The following is an 11688-nucleotide window of genomic DNA, read 5'->3' as shown; positions in this document are numbered from 1 at the left end:
ATAAATAGACGTGAAATAGCGTGTAGACCGGAATATGAACATCTCGATTTTCATATCCAAAACGAGCTTGTAACGGCAATGTCATTTGCCGCCCGTTTCTGTTTTCTCCTGGGACGTCACACCTGGCCATGTTTCCATGTGTAATAATTAAGTTTTTTTTTTTATTTGCACAGTGGGTAAAGCAACAGCTGAGCATTAACTAGACAACTCCCGATATATTTCGTTTAAAATTGCCGATTTCGTTCTCTCTATAAGTACTACCTACGTTCGAGTTCCAATGGATTACGATTTACGCAGTCGAGCCACCGCCAGAACGAGCAGCGCGTAATCAGCGACGCTCTCTAGAATCGTATGTTTGGCCCGCCTCCCTCGATATATGGGTATATAATATAGTAAATAGAACCTGATCGTATTCGTCATTGGAAGAAGACACAGGTAGGGCTTACTGTTGCGTTGTGCTCCTGTAGAAATACGGGTTCACCAGACAAAAGAAAATAGCGAATTATATTAAAGGGATGAGATGGCCAGCGTAAAAAGACTCGGCAGCCTGCGACATTTTGGGCATACCATTAAAGCAGATTGAACTTTGGCTGTACAGCACTTAGTAGAAAGAGCGATTGCAACATTAAGTGGAACTGGATAGTAGGAATCGTTTCTTGGCTCGTGATTTAAAGGAATATACCATACGCAGGCTACGGCAGTAACTGAGCAATTGTCCCAATATATCCTACTCATATCATAAAATAGATTAACGTAGAAGCAAGAATATGAGTCCTACGGATGTTGGCTTTTTCCAAAAATACAATTAAGACGTTCAGCTGTAAAAAAATCTCCAATCGAAAAGTGTCGACCTCTCGCGTGTTCTTTGCTAGCCAGCGGATAACAAAGGTAAACGTTCCGAATACCACTCGGTACTCGTTCCGCAGCCCGGTCGGAATGCCCCCAGTGAACGCTCGACGGTACCTGCCAGTCCCCGTACCCAAAACTTTTTTAGAGCGGCCTGCATGGAACTCGTGGTTGAGCTTAACCCAGTTCCGTGTAGGGTCGCCACCAACCAATATCTGAAAAAGCCATTACGCCTTTGTCTGGCAACAATAACAACTTCGGGCACGTTATGCGGTTTTCGAGATGTGCCACGCTGATGAGCCCAGACCTCGCATACATGTCACGGTACTTGCGATAGACCAGAAAAATGGACACGTACACTTAATTAAATGTCGACGAGTATAACTAACACACATCTGACTGATAGGGTTTAACAATGACGGTGATGCAAGGAAACGGCTATGAAGGAGTTTTGAATGTGACGACTGTCGCATCGTTTCGTTACAGACTAAAATCAAATTAGGGGGGCCTTCGCAAAGAGCTTCGACATTGGCCAAACGGTACGGAAAACCATTCATTGTGGGCTTAGACGACTAGCCCCTATGAAACCCACATGCGGCAGTATGAAACTCATACATCCCTCTTGAACAATCCTCTATGTTATACGATAAATCAGCAGAAAAGGGTGTCAGCTCGCGAATTATCTAATCGCCTGTAGAGCTTTAGGTGCGTGTTTAGTAAACAGGACAACTTCTAAATAGTAAAAGAAAGATGCGTTCCGTTTTGCCCGATAGCGATGCGCAAGACTCCGTGAAAAAACGACAAGCTAGAACGAGCGAGTTTATTGTCCTATCTATGTACATTTCTAATTATAGATATTCTATTAGGCGACTCTACGCTGATATAAGTTTTGCTGTTGCCAATCGGAATTTTAGTCAGCGCCTCAATCGTGACCCGCCAGCCCTCACGTCGTAGCGTGCATTTTCGGAAACAAATGACCCAAGCCAATATCGAATACTGGCCACCCATGTTGGTTTTACCCACACTCATTGTACGCCAGATGCGAACTCTTCCCTGTGTAAAGCCCGCACTATCATTAACTCTACTAACAACATTTCCTGGGCACCGAAGCGGTCAAAAACGCTGTTGAGAAATAGCGTGATGGATGCTTGGGAAACTTTAGGTCCACAGCTTTCATTTTTAGAAGATCTTTTCTGAAGACAATTCGCTGATTCAACGTTGGGTTGCTGGGCGACGGCGACGCGTTTATTACACATAATCTGTATCGTTGAGTGGACCGTACGTATGCGTTGACCTATAATGGCGCAACAGAATCATTCGAAAAATCGACAGAATAGAAAAAAAAGTTTGCGATTTGATCAGCAACAGCACCGTTGGGCAGAAAAACGTGACCAATAAAAAAAGTTCAATTCTCCACATCATCAGTAGAAGGTTACGATAGAATTGCCTAATGTGAGAGCTTCTATAGAGATGTCGATATGTCCAACAAATTTCAACATGCAATATCGAAACACAGAGACCTGGTTTAATGAGTGATAATATGAGATCTATATGTTTGTGCCTCAAAAAAAAATCTAAGTAAGATACCGAATGTTTAGCCGGCTGGAAAGCTTTTGATAATGTTAATTGATCAAGGTTAATGGACAAACCAACCTACTTTGGCTTGCGGTTCAGTAAAGTACATGATTGAGGCAAAGAATAAAAACGCTAGATAAATCAAATTATAGAGTAGCACAGGGATCGGTACTGATCTTGTTTCGCGGTATAAAAATCCTATGACGCCTGTGCTGAGGGAACACTGTGAAATTTAGAATGAAGACATGGTTGCGTGAACGAGGCAAACGACAAAGCTCGCTCGACCAACATCTTCGCCGAAATTGCTATCACTAAGTCAAAGTTCATAGCTTTGTGCTAAACATAAAGAAAACAAAAATAATAAAGATCAGCCCAAACAAAAAAAAACTCAGTGTTAAACGTACTAGACCAACGATAACATACACATATCGCAATAAACCCCCTCTGTGCTCAACAGGTTGATCAGAAATATTTTATAGGCCCAACGGTAACTGTCCTACATTTTGTGGGACACCTGAGATGAGTGTATATATATATATATATATATATATATATATATATAGGTTGGAGTACACAGCGTTTATGGGCAAAAGGAATACACATGCCAGAAAATGTCCAGTTAAGTCGCGAGTTGCTGTTTACTTTCGATCTATTTTTAACCAAACAAAAGCTGGGACAGTTCATTTAATCTGTCGATTTTTAGCAAAAGAAAGACCTTTCTGATCGCTAGATTCGGAAAGAATGCCTTAGCGTATGTTTAGCTATACGTAAACGATTCATTCTCGATCACTGGCGTTAAATAAACTTCGTTCCGCCTTTCTCGGCCTCTGCAGCGCCCAGTTTTCCTTGGTTATTTTGGACTCCACTACAATGTTCAACAGATCTTTTCAGGGTTGCTTTAATATTACACAAATGATAAAGGTTCAAATCCGTAAGCCACTATCTATCTATTTGAAGAAAACTATTATTTGTATTTCATCTATGCAGTAATTCCGTGCCCCTCTCCTATTAAATGTTTCCTACCGAAAGCAATTCACCGACCGAAAACACTTTCTTCGATTGCTACTATGAGGGCGTCATTGGACAATACTTTCACAAAAGATCATTCATTTAGACCATTGAAGGTCGCCTTGCTCTAACACCTGCAGTTTGGCTCTCTAGAAAAATGAGTCCAGGCTATCCATTCTATCGAATCGTATCTCAGAAACGATACAAGTTTATGCAGTAGTTCATATTTACTAGGATTATATATAATGGATCAAAACGTCAGCCAGACTTGCATCAAATTTTAGCGCGCGTTCCCATTTTGATAAAAATTAATAATGCCGACCCCACTTTGGCGAAGTTTTTCATTCCCCTTTTAGAAGAAAAGAAGGAAAAAGTCTGTACCGACGAAGTGTACTAAATTGTGCATTCTGCTATACTGACTCGGAACTCGGAAGGGCGCGAGGTCAGGCGTATTGAAGTTAAAGTTATTGTAGAACTTCGCTAAGTAATCGCTACTTGCAACCTCCTATAGTAGCTTTAATGAGTGCCCCCGACGGCCAGCGCCAGCTAAACCGTGACGTCTTTCTGCAGAGTCTAATCACGTATATCCGTACATGTATGTACCTGCAGTACATGGCATACGATCCAACGTTTTGTGTTGTAGAAATAGCGAGCATGTATGGGGGAGTATGAAGACCCGAGAGCGTCCCATAGCGGGTCTCGGGTCGGGCGATGGACTCTTCACGCTGTGCATAGGCTGTTGGAGCACACGTTACTGCATCAGTAGAAGGAAGATAGAAGAAACCTCGAGCGTTGCTCCATGTTTCCACTACGTTATATCAACAGGGCTGGCCGGCACTCGTCGATTGGTTCACTCGAATCGCATTGAAGGATATCATAGACACATGCGAATACCCACACAAGGTCCTGGCACAAAACCTGTGTCGTTTGACTGGCTAAAAACTGTAACACTAAAATCATCATATAAAACGTGAACAAAATCCGATGTCAGCAAAAACGACGGGCTGCTTCGATAGGACACACATTTGAAAACAGGGCGCACAATAGATAGATTTGATTGGGCTTCTCTGGCGAACACAAATGAAGAAAGAAATTGGTACCACACACATCTTGCAGATAGCTGGCCTTCAATGTGTTGGCCGGAGTGAAGCCATATCCACTGGTATCACTGCAACGCTCGCCCATTGCTAGTCGAAGTTAGCCTCCGTACAACTTCAGACGATCCGAAATATCTCTTTAATAAAAGATATCTTAAAAACGGAAGGAAAAAGAAAGCTTCAGAGAATTAGACCAGCATTAACTATAAGCTGTTGCTGTGTCACGTAAGCAGGTCACGTTTATCGGTTTCGATCTTCGATCGCATACGCTGATCCTTTGAAATAGATATAATGCGGACTTTGTTTTCTGTTTGTGTATGTTATCGATAAATGTGCGTATAAATGTTAATAAGCCGATAAATATTAATGGGTGTGTTTATGTTTGGTTTTTTATTTTTCATAAAAACTCAATTAGGCTTAGAATTGAGCCTATTTGGGACATCGATATTGTATTGAACTAACGTGAAAAGTAACAATGAGTGAACATCTTAATAGTTTATTGTCTAAATGATAACTAATCACGTGTTATCTTGTCTAACAAAACATTTCTGTCTACAGAAGTATCAGATTCATGTTTATTTATAGCTTTTACCGGGTTCGAAGAGCAAACCTAGTCTACAAATTTTAATGAAGGACCGAAATAGATTTGGGTTTTTTGGCTAATTTAAAAATTTTTATCTGCAACTATTCGTCTGACATTAAATAGAAACTAATTTTCTTTGACAATGTTTCATTGCAACGATTGTGTAGTTTAATATTCCACCATATAACAGGGGCTGTAGCATTTTTTTTTATCCAAAAATTATCTACAAACCTAGTTTAGCAGGACATCCAAGATGATCGGCTCGAGTTGTTTCAAAAAGAACATCGGAAATATACGTCATTTTATTCTGACTTCGGAGTAAACACTGCAGCAGGAATTATCGGAGGGCGATGGATAAAGAGGAGGATCTAACTTGTCAGATGAACCGTGTCAGAGCCAGAACTAAACAGTCGCCGCTTTTGCTGTACATTTAAATGTTTTGCCTTTTTTTTTTTTCTTTTTCTTAATTCATTTCGTCACTAATAATTATAAGTCCGTGGTATATAAGGGGCATCCTTTGCTTGGCTTTAGTTTCTGAGACCAGAGTAGCAAATGAACTACAGACTTTGTGATTATTATTTTTTACGAATATGTTTGCATTATCTATTGCAAATATACTGCTTAGTAATGAATGGCTAAGTAAACCTTCTCTGTAAAGTTAACTGTATAGTCTGGTGATCAGCTCACACGTTAGGCCGTAGGTTTTACTACAGATAAATGCGAGCCCGTCGATGACATTTTGATCCGCTGACTTGCCTGGTTGGGTTTCGTAATTCTCGTGAGGGTCGTGCACCTCCAATGCAAACTTCGTAAAAGCACCAATCGATTCTCAAAGCGTTTCTGTCCGGCGCTAACGCAATTGATTCTGCTCCAGTCTGCTTCGAGTCAGCTAAGCTAGAAAATGCCCTTATCGGTAAACAGATCTAGCAACACGCTGAGCGTACGTATTACTTAGCACACTTATCGAGACTACAGTCCAACTACAATGACCTGCTTTGCTGGTACATAACAAGTCTTTCTATATACACTCCTATATATATAAACCATCGCTTAAACTACAGATCGCCTCGTTCGACGCAGTCGGCTACTCACTGCAGCTATCAATGAAACTGCTGTCGGCCATCTTTTTTCAAACGATACTTAAGAAGCATGCTTTATTGACATACAATGTATGTAGATGCGTGTCAACGAATTCAAACTAGCTGTTCCCCTAGAGCTAGGGTCCGGCTAGATCAGCTTTTAGTACTTGTGCGCCTTCTGGAAACAAATCCAAGTTCCACCAAGAAAGCTCAGGGTTTTCCAAGATGCCCTCTGGGTCTACTAGTTTAGGTGATTGCTTGTCAGGTGTTGCTCTGAAAGTGCGCCTACTATTATCGGCTCAAATGCACGAAAACACATGTCAGCTGAATCAGCCTTTATAAACATTTACAATTTTTTCTATTAAAATTAATTTCCTATTCACGTTTTCTCCAGCCATCCCCGCAAACACTGGATCAGACCTGGCTGGATTTAACAATCAACGAGGACCATTGTTTCTGCCTAGAGTTGATCAACGACTATAGGTCAAGATGGGCCAGTTTCGCCCCCCAACTACGTCAGAACCACATTAGATTGTTTAATTAGAGGATTTACCGAAGTTAAACAGAGTCGTGCATAAGGTTCTCAGGACCAATTGAGAGTCAGCTTATGCCTTGTCTGACAGTTCGTTGGCCGAATATCCATTTCGAAGCTTGCAAGGAGTCCTTTAAAATTATTGACGTTTTTCATTCTGCAACAACGACGCGTCTCGTAAAGCTTAGCTAGTTTCTAGCACTAGGTGTGTGGAGAGTAATTATAAGACAGATGGCGTTTCGCAGACGCTCGCTCGGTAATACTCCGTTGAGACGCGGTAGTGATCGGCCACTTTCCATCAAATACCGAACTGAAGATGACTCTGGCAATCAGAGCTTCCTGTATGACTCAGCCACTGGAACCGGTAGATATGTTCACGTATGTCTTATGATTACGCCTATTTACCTGTGGGCTGAAGTATACTAAGACAATTTTGTAATAATAATACCCTCCTGATGTAGAGATAATCGTTATCCATTCGAATATCACTGTGGGGTGGCGAGCCTTTTCTGTTGCAGAAGTAGACATAGCAGCGCAAAGAAGTTCAAGCGGCGTTGTAGGCCTGATTTTATGGCGTCAGACTCAGGTGGAAATTTCATAAATGCTCTCAAATATGTAGCATTTTAACATAAAAACAGATTTATAAAACGATTTCTTTAAGCTAACCTTATCGAAATCTGTCATAAATGCACAGATACATCGATAGAGAACTCCTCTATGAACCACTATACAACTAAATCCGATAAAGTGTACCACCTCTCACCGTATCTTACGATCATTTGCGAATAAGCGCCGCTAGGAACTGATGCCCTACTGTGTCGTTACATCCCTTTACCTTAGCTCTATTGACAGGTCAAGACCCTTCGAGGTGGACGTACAGAACTGGGCACGGAACGAGGCGATCGTTCGGATCTAAATAAAACTTCTAGAGGCGGAAAGAGTAATGGGACTTCCGATCCGAAAAAGGACACGCGTATCGAGCAGAGCAAATCAGTTGGCGAGCCTCCTAAAGCGTCTGTAGAGAAAAATGATAAAACTGAGTTCAAAGGCAAGTCAACAGGGGATGCAGAAGTCGAACTGGGTAAAAGACGAGTTGAGTCTCAACCGTTACCTGGATCGCCTCGTAAAAGCCCTACGATACCGATCAGTGTTTCCGAGCTGCGCGCCAGGCTCGACCGTATAGCGAATTTGCGCAAAAAAGCCATGGATGAAGGGCTGGCGTTACAGGAACAAAAACAGAGACTTCAAAAATTAATGACCGAAAGACAAATTGCTGAGTATCATGTCTACTTGGCGCTTGCATTGTCAGGTTTGTATTAAGGGACGGGGCAGAATAGTCGCGTTTAGAAAGTACGGTACGAGAAGTGCCGTTAAAAGGCAGGCGATCAATTTTAGTTTGTATCATTTTGCCTACTACATCCGTGTATGTAACGCATGTAAAATGATAGTAATAATATCAACATTACCATTATTGTACAAAATTTTAGGAGAGCAAATCCCAGCGCCTGCCACAAGATGTCACGAGGCTTGCAAGAAACCCGTACTTACTGGTCAAACCATACGTGAAGTAGAACGAGGGGTCATAATTCTATCGTACTGGGTCAGAGTGTCGCATGCAGTTTTCATCCTGACTATTCTTTCCATAATTTTTCATGATTACGTTTGATGAAGACGTACACCGAAATCGGGTCGGCATCAATAATACTTAACTACGAACGCAGTTGTTGAGTTTGAAACTCTAGCAGCACATCGCCGCCATAGAACGCACAGGTGTTAAGCGCTCTAAAAAATGAATTATACATCGCAAGAGCAGTTACTAAGTAATTGATACGTAAATTTACCAGTTACGGTAGTCAGTCGGATAACGTAAGCTCGCATAGAATACCGAGAAACATTTGCGGGAAAACAAACCTATCAAACATCAAATAAAAAGCTATGAATTCACTAATGACCCGCTTTCACACTTAAGATAGTAACAAGTGCGGTAGGGTAGTCTTTATTTTTATAAAGTTTCCGAATCAATATGCTTTAATAAGCGTTTTGAGAAAAAAAAACAAAAACAAAAGCTTCATTGCAGCGATATTGATAACTATGAATAAATCTGTTCCACGACAAAGGGTACCTAATCAGACTATTTTTGTGGTCCCACCAGCAAACCACCAGAAAACAGCACCAGAGACTTCAGTTAGAGGCTTATACTGAGGTCAAACTCTCAAAAATAAGACTCAAGTTTATTGACCCGTAGTCACTTTTTATCAGCTTTTTCAATGTTTCGAATAATTATTATTGCCATATTGCCCAATGACAACAACAAATAGCACTAGACGGAACTGAATCTTTCTAATAATGTAGAAACATTCTTTGAAAGAGTCAGTTTTTGTTGTACGATTATTAGAAAAATATATGCATCTATCCCGTGCATGTAAGCTTACTCGCCTGTTTGAAAGAATAGGGAACGCTGTCAAGGAGTTTTGCGGGAAGAAACGCAGTGAGACCTTTGAGGATAATAATGAAAACAAATGTACAAATCTATGCGTCATGAGTTGAATTGGAAAGCGCGGCCAAATCGGACACGCGACTGGGAGTACTCGAATCCGATGGAAAACGCGCTGCGGATTGACCAGTGCAAAATATCTGCACGCGAGATAATATAAGCGAAAAGCCGGGACAAAACAAATGCTTCCAAGGGCGCGAACTGTACAGGTCGTAGACAAGACAACCGTCAAACACCTGTGGATTGCGCTGTCGCCGTCTTTCAACAGTCGAAGCCCGGAAGGCAAGAAGAGGGCAAACTGAAGGCCGACGGCTCTGGCTAATTTCACCTCTAAGAACCTACAAAACAAAAAAAAAGAAACCTATATTAGGTAGAAACTGTTGCAAGAGGTGTTACAGCCATCTCGATGTCGCCACCGGCCGTAAACACAGGACTAAGTAAGGTCGTACGAGTTTCTGGGAAAGGACGGTTATAGCGCGGAGGCGCCTATCGGAAACAAGCCCCTGACGGAAATGCACGCATATTAGTTACAGTTATAACTACCAATGTTAAGCTCACAGATATATGGGAAATCGTATTAGTGGTGCGTCAACATATTTTACTACTTTACCTACTAGAGTAGACGATGAACCAGTACTGACATGTTCAAAGGGAGACGGAATCTCCGTAGACATGTTGCCGTGATGTTGTTCGCACTGAAACTGGGGGCATAAAATGTAGGCAATTAAGCAATCATTAAAGGCAACTAAGCTAACTTCAATACATCTAATTATTCGAAAATTAACGGAGTGTTCGACTCCGCATATAAGAGAGCAGACTCGATAACAATGTCTGAACTTTAGTTATCAGAAGAGCAGCTGAGAAAAAATTCCTTTGCCTGTATATTAAATGTAAATGACAACATAACTTCGTAACCCCCGTTTCCTAACTTGTTATCAATTTACTATGTACTGTTTTTCTGATCATTCGAAGAAAGGATTTCTCTGTTGTGCGAAAGAGCTACTTACACTGACACAAATTAGCTAACGGCAGAAGGCTTGTTTCAGGCCGACATGAGCAATTACAGGAGTTTTAAGCCTCCGATTCTGTGTCCTTTATTCGTGGTAAGTCTGCTTACACCTAGTAGCGAGCATACCGTAACCTGAACGTTAAATTAATTCAGCGAGATAAGGGCTTCTCGCATTTACGTCGATCCCAGCATAATTTCTCTCGTATTTTAGTAAATAGAAGAGTAATTTATTAGTTACGAGCAAAAATTTTATGTGGCAACATAAAACAATAGTGGACGAACAGGCGGCTCTTTCTATAGCTTCCACTATTTCTACCTTGCCTCTATTTGCTTTTGTTAGTATTCATTTCAACGGTAGTTGTGTAAGCGTCGGTTCGCCGCTCAATCTGTCCACGCTTCTAACACACAGACTGTATAAACCGTCCGCCAGCTTGATCAAAGGTTTCGCTAGTCTGTAAGTCGCCGATCTTCCATTAATTAGAATAGGTATTTCTATGAAAATAACCGAAGTGAGAAGTACTCGACGGGGTATCGAATCTGGTTCTGGGTTAGGCGCTAATATTGCTTCCATACGTGGCTTTGATTGCAGCATCTGCCAAAGAGCTACGACGGATTGTTATAATTTCTCGTATAGGACGACTGATGATGCATAGCTATATTGCCTATTGTCGAATCTTATAGTTGGGATCTTCACGCTTAAATGTCGTGCTTTCATTATAAAAGCTTATGCTAATTTTAATGTACGCCTCTACAAGAACATTCTAAGTACTTGTAGATAATTTATGTCGTGCATAAAATAGATAAGTTACGTACACGAAGGGTATAGCGACAAGGCGGTATGCTGGTAAGTAAGTTTAACGGAGCCTGAACAGATCGAAATAGCGTTAAGGACAACGATTGATTTGTGATTGATCTTAGTTCCTCCGACATGCTCTGTCCGCGTGTAACAAATACATATCGCGTACTTTTCTCGTACGTAAATAATAACCCAGCTGCCCGACGGTTGGGTAATACGTTCGGGCCGCTCGTATATGGGAGAAGGCAAAAAGATATTAATAATTCATCTGCAATGCTTGGTGATCGTGCAGTAGTACGTATACGAGATTGGACTGTTTCATTATTAGAGAGATACAATAGAATACATGTCGGGTCCTCTAATTTGTCCCAAACAATTCATTATTTATTATATCAATTATTCAAAAATCTACAATGATCATATGATAAACTGATTATATCTGATTCATTAGATTAGGCCCATACATCGAACTTGATGTACATACGCGCGTGACTGAACAACAGCTAATAGGATGAATTTTACAAAATTAACCTCATATAGTAACTTTCGATCAGCTTCATAGCCTGCTTCGAGCGGTTGGGCGTCGTCGACTTACCACTTTTAAGGAAATCATTATCCAATGCAACTTCAGTACACCGAGTACGCTGACACACGCACATCACGCGTGTT

General features: G+C 41.2%; 1 protein-coding gene across 2 annotated transcripts; it reads left to right on the top strand.

Annotated features, from left to right (window-relative positions):
• The first annotated feature begins 6702 nt into the window (after nt 1–6702).
• LOC111261373 (uncharacterized) lies at nt 6703–8799 on the top strand. Of its 2 annotated transcripts, none has more exons than XR_015311473.1 (3): nt 6703–7098; nt 7561–8029; nt 8208–8799. XR_015311473.1 is itself a non-coding variant. In XM_022834823.2 (3 exons), exons 1-3 carry the CDS (start codon nt 6952–6954, stop codon nt 8384–8386), a joined length of 783 nt encoding a protein of 260 aa, XP_022690558.1. In that variant the 5' UTR covers nt 6703–6951; the 3' UTR covers nt 8387–8799. The 2 variants fall into 2 exon arrangements, 1 of the variants encoding a protein (XP_022690558.1); XM_022834823.2 differs by having other exon boundaries at nt 7573–8029.
• The last annotated feature ends 2889 nt before the right edge of the window (nt 8800–11688 follow it).

Source organism: Varroa jacobsoni, unplaced genomic scaffold (genome assembly GCF_002532875.2).
Source record: "Varroa jacobsoni isolate VJ856 unplaced genomic scaffold, vjacob_1.0 scaffold_551, whole genome shotgun sequence".
Lineage (NCBI taxonomy): Eukaryota > Metazoa > Arthropoda > Arachnida > Mesostigmata > Varroidae > Varroa > Varroa jacobsoni.
This window is presented reverse-complemented; position numbering and strand designations above follow the sequence as displayed.

Bases quoted from the DNA above. Each gene is read 5' to 3' on its own strand.
- LOC111261373 (XM_022834823.2), top strand. From the start codon at position 6,952: ATGGCGTTTCGCAGACGCTCGCTCGGTAATACTCCGTTGAGACGCGGT. The intron at 7,099-7,572 runs GTATGTCTTATG...CTCTATTGACAG, and splicing joins GAACCGGTAGATATGTTCAC to GTCAAGACCCTTCGAGGTGG. The intron at 8,030-8,207 runs GTTTGTATTAAG...ACAAAATTTTAG, and splicing joins CTTGGCGCTTGCATTGTCAG to GAGAGCAAATCCCAGCGCCT.